The sequence below is a fragment of the Excalfactoria chinensis genome, chromosome 4 (genome assembly GCF_039878825.1).
Source record: "Excalfactoria chinensis isolate bCotChi1 chromosome 4, bCotChi1.hap2, whole genome shotgun sequence".
NCBI lineage: Eukaryota > Metazoa > Chordata > Aves > Galliformes > Phasianidae > Excalfactoria > Excalfactoria chinensis.
In genome coordinates, this window is record NC_092828.1 from 11,171,227 (window position 1) to 11,180,331 (window position 9,105).

The 9,105-nt window shown below is 41.1% G+C and overlaps 1 protein-coding gene across 1 annotated transcript in view; it reads right to left on the reverse strand.

Moving 5' to 3' along the window:
• Positions 1–8,415, reverse strand: part of WFS1 (wolframin ER transmembrane glycoprotein) — a 31,581-nt gene extending 23,166 nt beyond the window's left edge. Inside the window, exons 1-2 of the mRNA XM_072336185.1 lie at positions 8,020–8,415; positions 6,318–6,515 (exon numbers count right to left, since the gene is read on the reverse strand). Coding sequence (XP_072192286.1) covers positions 6,318–6,510 — 193 coding nt within the window. The 5' untranslated portion in view covers positions 6,511–6,515; positions 8,020–8,415. The remainder of the gene's footprint in view (positions 1–6,317; positions 6,516–8,019) is intronic.
• Positions 8,416–9,105: the final 690 nt, after the last annotated feature.

The following is a 9,105-nucleotide window of genomic DNA, read 5'->3' on the forward strand; positions in this document are numbered from 1 at the left end:
AATCATTCCAGTATCATTATACTGGCACTTTTCATAGGAAAGCTCTTTCTAAAAGCACAAAACTGATAAATTTCTCCAGATGCAATACTGTATTTCCAGGGAAGAGTCCACAGCTGTTTATTACAGATTTTATTTTCAGTGTGAAACAAACTTTCCCAATACTCAGACTTAAGAACAAAGGCATACATATATTAATGATAAAAAGATAACCTTTTTTTATTGCTATTAGATGCTCTGTAGACATAGCAAGTCTGTAGACAAGTGAAAAGAAAAAGCCAAAACTAATCAAGCACCTTTCAGGAATGACAAATTTAAACTGCTCATCTGCAGGTAGATTTGTCTATTATAAATGTGCTCTCAGAAGAGGTTGATCTGTACATTTTGTAACAAAATGTAACGCGCTAATAGCTTTTGTGTCCTTGGATCGTACTGTTGAGCTTTCAGTGTTGAGTGGAACCAGTTGGAATCTCTAGAGAAATCCTCCTACTCACTTTGCACAAGCTCCAGAAGTTGAGTGGCACCTCACACAGTTCCTGCATAGCACTCAGGTTTTCTAGAAAAGACTGATGTTCCACCCAAGCACAGGCATTAAGCACCATCTCATAAGCACAAGCTGCTTGCATAGAATATAATGACACAGGATCTGACTGCAGAGGGGAAGATTTTGTAAAAACAAAACACTGCTGTTTTTGTGGTTTTAATTCTCCAGACCATTACTTGGTCACCTGTAAGCGTTCAATCCTTTCATCCATTCAGAAGCCTCCTCCACTTTTTAAAATGTGCTTTTGATTCCATAGTGGTACCTTAAGACAGTCCTACTTGCATTAAAAACAACTGAACACATTTGGATTAGCACACATTGTGAGGCAATCTATTTTTTAAAGGTGATAACAGGGATGAGAGTGTAGGGAATGTATATATGTATATATATATATTTAAAGATAAGTCTAGGAGTCGGCTGTGCTTTCTCTGGGAGCAGCACTGCGTTTGTAGATATGATAATAGTCTTAGTCACACCACAATTGCAAGTCATCAAATAGCATTAAATTGAAAAGGGAACAACTTCTGCACCCCCACAAAATAAAGGTAAATTGTCAGGAGAGAAGTGACAAAAAGCATGTAGGTGGAAGACTAAGAGTGATGATATTATAGTTATAGAGTATAAATTCTACAAGTGGAGGGAAAACTATTCTTAAAAGGTGTTTCTTTCTAGAGCAGCTATTATTGTACACTGATCACTTAAAGTAATTTAAAATGATTTTACAACTAATAAGACAGCTTTGCTGCTTTTTTCCTATGCAGTCCCAGATTTACCCCAACTTCTCAATAACGATTTAATCAAAGAGGTTCCAAAAGTTAAGTGTCTTTTTTTGTCATTTTTCAGTTAAAATTAAAACTCTGCTAACCTTATCCATAAAAACAAAACTAAGAAAAATCAACCTGTAGACAAGCAATGTGAGAAAGACTCAAACATAAGCCTTGCACAGTCCACACAGTTGTGTGAATGAAAACCCAAAGTTATCACAATACTACATTTCAGGAATTCTGCTGTGGAAGTCCTTCAACACAGGCACTATCAGTTCATTAACTTACTGTTAAAACAGCAGCACTTAAAAAACACTTCTGATATTTGGCAAGTCAGCAGTGCCTAATTCCTTGCTTACTAAGCACTGCTAGTAGTTTACTGAGTTTGCAAAGGACTGCTTTTATTTCCAGTTTACTTTATCCAGCCTCATCTAACTTCCGCACTGAGGTAGGCCTTTTGCTATTGCAAGAGGCCCCTCTAACAGGAGAAGTTTCAAATCTCTCCTACACTTTTTTTTTGCAGTTCTATTTGAAGATGAATGTACAGATACCAGGTATGCCCAAATGCTTTCATTTCAAAACACTATCAGATACCAGCAGAGGTTAGTCAGCCTCCAGAAGCTCTTGCTGTAGATGAATTTCTTCAATAAGACACTTAGTTCAGATGAGGAACGAGCTTCTCATCTCTTCCCATTCAATGCATTTCATTTGCACTGCAGAACACAAATACTGGACTCCTCTTGAATAAAACTTAATGGAAAGACTATTTCCAACTGCTAGATTTAATTTAGACAAGCTGAGTTTAGCATAAATAAAGCATAATAGATGGGTACAATGTGAACCTTGGGTCCTCAGCACCAAATGATTTACAGAAGTACTTCCGTTTAATGACACAATATGCTAATGTGAATGTAGCTCTTCTTCTACTGCCCCTTTCTATTTAAGTATATGATAAGGAGGGATAGACTTTGGGACTACATCCCAAATTTTACCTGAAAATAGAGCAATTAACTTCTGTTTGTACAGAATCCTTTCTCTCCCACAGTAACACCTGGCAAAGGAGCTTTCCAGAAGCCCCTGTAATTGCAGGTGAAGTCTGAAAGAACATCAATAAACTGACAAATTAGGTAGTATTGATACTTCAGAGCATAAACCTCTACTTCTAACAAATCATTTTCTGAGTTTTCTTCAGGCTTTGCACAAACATTTCATATTGCCTCACAATGCGTCTGTCTTCATTTTCTGCTAAAATAGAGCTCTGAAGCAGAGGTTTCTTATAACCTTAAGTAGAATAAGCTAACATGTGGAAAGTATTTGTAAATTAGCAAGGTTCCCTATTTGTTAACTTTCATTTAGCAATGCAGGGGAGATGCACTGTTGCACACTGTTACAATGTATTGTAAACTGTTTTGAAGATTTTTTTGGTACTGTTTATAAATTCTAAGGAACACAATTTATAAAAGAAACTTCTTCCAAGAGGTACAAAAAACCTCATAACCTTCCACAGACACAAGACACTGATTTATGACCGCAAAACTTTCAGTACAAATACTTCCCCCATATGTTCTTAATTTTAGAGGAAGAAATTGGTGCATTTCCTTAATAACAAAAAAGGGCAACACATTAAGTTAGGGAACCAAAGAGATGCTTCTTGAAGCACTGCAACTCAGTTTCACAGTGCTCTCAAAATTTCCCAAACTCACCTTTGAATTTCTATCTGATTCCTTTTTTCCAACTGTACTGGCTAGCAAATGTACACGAATAAGGTAAACAGAACAGCCCCACCCCAAACTAAAATCCCTTTTGTCTGCATACAAGAAATTGTCACCATCTCATTGCTTCCACGATTTCTGTTATCCTTGTATGTCCTCTTACCTTCCCTTCTACTGTTGAAAAGCGGGTAGTTCAATATCATTTTAAAGGAAGATATTTTGCATGCTTGAAAGGGAAACACCTCCAGATAACCTACAGCACAACAAGCACGTGCCTGGGGGGAGAGTCAGTCCAGTTCGAGTTACCAGCACAGCTGACTTGAACTAATTAATGGAACGCAGATGCTCTGGACATGTACCCTATCATTGTCATATTGTGAGAAGTTTCTCTCAATTATGCGTTCTATGCACAAACATGGGAAGTGATTCCACCAGCAAGCATTGTGTTTTTAAGCCTATTTGCAAACTTGTTCTTATGGAGTTACAAAACAAATAGACAGAAATTGAGGGGCCTGTGCACCTGGGGGGGCACAACTGTGTCTTCGAGATTTGAGTCTCAGATTACTTATCAAACTTCACAGATTCCATTAGCAAGCAGCCACTGGTCTTTTTTTCTTCTTTATTTTTTTTTAACCATATCCCACATTCCTCCTGACACAGACTACTAAGGTAATGACAGAACTTCTTTAAGCAGCTGGCAATTCTTCTGTAATTTCCTTACACAAATACCGATGACTCAATGGTTTTGAAGTTTTGGAAGCTCTAATTAGCAGTGCATACGCTTTGCTCACTAATAAACTTCCTGTTCAGGAACATTCATCACAGAGGAGCAACATTGTTAAAACAAACAAACAAAAAGACAACATATTGACATGCATGCCATTCCTAATGCACTGCACACAAAGAAAACTCAAAAACTTAAGTAGGTAGATATTTTCTATAGAAAACAACAGGTTTGGATAGGAATTGGAAAACCCCCACTGAAACAAACACTCACCAATATCCAGAAATCATCTTAAGCTCATCAGTCAAATATTCCCTTCCCTCCACCCCATGAAATTGAGGTTTGATTTACACAATGTATTTGCAACTGCATTTGACTGCTACCCACTACTGTGAGATGGATTATATAAGGAATGACCAAAACACTACCTAATGACGGTAGCCTATGATGAACTAAAGACTGCCAAGAAAACACCCTAGGTATAGGATTTTGATCCAAATGAAGTACCTATGCTTAAGTGCTTTACTGAATTAGAGCCAGGGCATTCATTCCTTTGCTGGATTATGCTGCAAGATACAGATAATGCTGCAGGAGTGGTAGACTGGTGTTTCCAGGAAACAAATTACTTTGTTCCTATCGGTATAATACACTTAAACACAGAAACAGGAAGAAAAAGCATATACCTGACATGCAGATATTTTGGCGAGAATATTCCAAGAGTAATGCAACTATTTATGCTGGAAGAGACCTATGGAGATCATCTTATGCAATTCCCTTGCTGAAGCAGGGCCACCCATACATAATAGAGCACCCTGGACCTCATCCAGGTGACTTTGGAATATCTTCAAGGAGAAGACTCCACAACTGACCTGACCAGCACTCAGCAGAGGAAAGAGATCATGTCCTCTTGACCTGCTAGCAGCACTCCTCCTAATGCAGCCTAAGATGCCATCTAATTTGATAGGTACCAGAATTGCACAATCTAGAAAGTACTGGAAGGTCTGGAGAAAATTCCAAGGTTGCTTTACCTCAACACCTAGTCCTGGAATGAACTGCCCAGGGAGGTGGTGGAGTCACTGACCCTGGGGGTGTTCAAAGAATGATTCGATATTGTGTTGAGGGACATGGTTTAGTTGGAGCTATTGGTAATAGGTGAACAGTTGGACTGGATGATCTTTTAGGTCTTTTCCAACCTTGGTGATTCTATGATAACACTGTCCAGAACAGAAAGTTCTCTGGCCTAAGCCATTTATCTTGAGGCCCTAGAAATAAAGGTCCTAAGTCAAGAGCTCCTTGAGTCTCAAGTACCACAGCTGGATGCGATCCTTCATTTCCCTCTGAGCTGAGATACCACTTGGAGCAGACTTCTGAGACTAACACTGAAGAAGAGCAGCCCTTTAGAGGACAGATCCTGTTGTCCACTGAGAGCTAACAGAAGGACAGGCCAGTAATTCACCAGGAGGAATGAGTTTAGAAACCTCTCCTTCAGTACCCTGCACACAAATTTCAAGTGAACCTTGTCATTCTCAAACCCTTTTAAGTCGCTGTATTTGACTTAGTAAACTTCATTGAATCAACGTGTTAAATAGGCCAGTGATTAAGTGCTGACTGAGTCACAAGGTTAGGTAGTATGATTCTTAGTACTATAAAAGTATTGATAAACACTAAATTGGTACTTACACAGCTCCAGTTTTAGCAGCAACCTACAACAGCTATTCAAAGGAACAGATGTAGTTTTCCAAGGAGGAAGTTGGTCGCCAGAGCATGTTTTATATCCTTCCATAAAACCAGCCTGAATCTTGTGATGAACTTACCTGAATCTGATGCATACCAGATTCACATAATTAGTAATTTTAAACTCTTGGATAGCCTTATTATCTTCAATTTAGAGTTGTATACATCAGTATGCACATAAGCAGTTTCAATATTGAAAGTTCAATTTCAAGGAAAGTTAAAGAACAGTAACTGTGCCTGGAATACAAGATTTCTTCAAGAAGTATTAGATTATAAAGTGAATTTAAAACTGAATTCATCACTTGAACACAAGAGCATTATGTTTTACTTTCTACCTCCAGCAAGAGGTAAGTATTCTGCCTTTCAGGATGTATCACTGTTCTTAAGAATTCTTACCTGACTGGTAACATTAAATTCACTTCTGTCACTGATTTCATACATCGGTCCCTTAATCTATGTTACTCTAACACCTATTCATCCACATTACAATTCATACTAAAGCTGCAGTCAGCATGTATTCTAGCCTGTTAAAGAAATTAAATTGAAATCTTCTTAATATTCTGCTCAATTACATTTAATTCTTCCTGCCATTTTTTCAGAGAAACTTCTTCCCTACTGCTCTATGTACATAAGGAAAAAGCAGATGGAAAAGCTCAAAAATACACGCAAAACAAGCAGCAAAGAAAAAAAGACTCTTCCAAGACAATAGGCTAAGAAATTAGAGACTTGTTTTTATTACTTGGCAGTGTCTCTTCAGAGCAAGAGCTTAAAGCGTACACATATATTGATCTCTTAAGATTTAACATAACTCAATTTTGCAGAAAAATTGCTTTCATACTCACCATTTTTTTCAGCTTTCTCCCTGCTATGGGAGTAGCCTGGAGTTGAAGAAGAAGGAGATGCAGCATCGCCTGAGGGTGGTCCAGATTTATGACTGCTCTCACTACGGTCCACAGCAGCAGCATTCAGCTGGGACCTTCCAAGATGCAGTTGTGGTTGAGAGGGATTTGATGGAGGATCGGAATTTGAGTTCATTTTAGCTGCAAAGGAAGAGAAGAGGGATTAACAGTTAAGCAGCAGAATTGCTACATAAAAACAACGTAAAGTTTAAAATCAAATTGGTATGTATAGTTACAAAAAGTCTTGAAAAAGGCAAGAGCAACTTCAGGATGCATAAATACATCCCTGAGCAACTCCAAGCATCTACAGTTATTGTTGATTATTGACTGACCACATATAGCATTATATAAGAATAGCTATTGCTTTTATCCATTAACTAAAAAAGAATTGATTCTCAAATGTAGACAAACTAAGTTCACAATATACGGACAACTTTTTGAGTTTAACTTTGCATATGCAAGAAATAAAGATTCGCTCCTAAATCTTTTATAGAACAATATTAGCCATTTTAAAATGATGGGAAAGTTGATTTCATCCCAAGGGCTTGGTGCACAGCCCTCACCCAAGGTAGATATAGCAGAGAAGGAAAAAAAGGTTAAGAATGCAAAAGTGGAGGCATAAGAAGGTGAGAAGGCAAAGGAGGTGAGAAGGCAACGGGAAACTCTGGAAATGAAAAGAGGAACACCAAAGACACTCATTGTGAACATCTGGAAGTGAAATATACAGAACCCAAAACAAACTCACTTTATTTCCTACTTATTTAGCCCATGATCTTATGAAACAGGATTTAAACAGAAAACACTCAGGCCAGTAGTGAAGGCCTTATGATTCCCCACAAGAAAAGGCCTTTTAACTCCCATTGCAAAACCTCTCTGAAACAACGAGGTGACCTCTGTTCTGTAGAGATGTCCCTAAATCAGTACACTTGCTCAGGGCTTACTGAATGCTTATCTCATACCAGACAGGAAACTGGAAGGCACAAATTCATGCCACCGCAGCACAACAAGGAATAACTCTTTCAGATTGAAAGCAAGACCCCTGAAATGAAGTAATTCATAACAAACACTGTAGGCGTTTGCTTACCAACTATCTTTAAAGCAGCTGTTCAGTTCATTGATCTAAAGGTGCTTTTTCTCACGGAGGTGAAAGCAGTGCAGCCAAACTCAAGGATACAACCCCTAATGCAGCCAACAGCTTCACCTCCACTCGAAGAGCACCAAAGCATGACAGGATGCTGAAAGCACCAAAAGCAATAACACAGCAAAACACTGTCTGCATTTTAGGCAACCTGCTTGCCAAAATGAAGCTTATATAAGAAAATACTTTACTGAAAGAAAGAAAACGCATTCCTGTATTGTATCCTGCTCTCAAACTATAAATAAACCATCACAGTTCCACTCAATCACTCTTCAAACAAGCCCCAAGAAAGCACGGAGATTAAAATACTTTCCCAATAGACCAGCGTGATTATTTTTAACTGCTGCACAATCACAAAAGTTACTTTGCAACCCTTTTTCAGCTTGACCTTCCGGAGCACTGCCAGCTGCACCGCAGGTCTGCCTGACAAAGGGCGTCCCACCGCACAACCGGGCACAGGGCGACCAAGTCCGCCGTCCTACACGAGAGGCGAACAGGGAGACTTACCTGAGGCGCAGGCACTTAGCAAACACTGCTGTTTCAACAGTCCCTCCTAGAAAGGGCACTCTCAAGTTTCTCTGCGCCCAGACGCTAATCTTTAACTTTGTTTCCAGCTCTTCCTCTCAAAGTTCGGGAGTAGAGCTGCAGGAGGAGCCGCCTCACACCCACTGCGGCCGGGCAGGGGCGCTCCCCGAGAGGCCGGAGGGCGTCCGGGTAGCAGTAACAGCACCACCACCCCGGAAGGCCGCGAGGACCGGGAGGGAGGCGGCCCTCGCTCCGGTCGCTCACCGAGGCGAAGCCACCAACGCCAACCACCCGCCCCAAGTTTCTCCACAGCCGCCAGGCGCCGAGTGGAGCCGTAGCGGCCGCCCGCCGCCCTTAGGGGTAGCCCGGCCCACCCCCAGCCTCAGCCCCTTCCCGCGGCGCCTCGCGAACGGACGGCGCCGCTGCCACTCAGCGCTCCGGGGGCGGCTCCGCCGCTGGGAGGCGGTACCGGCGGGAGGCGGACGGGCCGGGCGGAGCGAGGCGGCTGGGGGGGCGGGTAGGTTAGGATGGCAGCTTCCTGTGAGAGCGGTGGGGTGGTGGGGCGGCTTCAAAGTAGCGGTGTGGTGTTAGGGGAAAGGGACGGGTTGCGTTCGTCCATAGGGAAGGAAAGGGGCGAAGAGAGGAGGGGGTGAAATGGCCGTAACTGAGGAATTAATTATAATAAATGCTCTTAAAACTCACTACTGTCTGCTCGTGCTTGTCTCGCATACAGGAAGAGCTCGCAGGCTTGCACAGAGATAGGAGTGTCGCTGAGAGTGTTGGTGCTGTATTGGTGGCAAACACCAGAAGTGCCCGTCTTTTGTTATCAGCTCAGTTGTTTCTCCAGACTGACAGTGTGACCTGACTCAGATCTAACTTCAACTGCTGCAATCTGCTCCCCTTGCTATTCACATTTGCATTGAGCTGTTACTCTATAAAATTGATTTGTTATTTAGTGGGTGAGCATAACAGATGTAGCTTGCTTAGGGAACAGGTGGAAATGAGGGTGGTAGCTGGAAAAACAGCTATCAAGGAAGTGTAAAATAAGGCCTCTCAGTGCTGCTTATG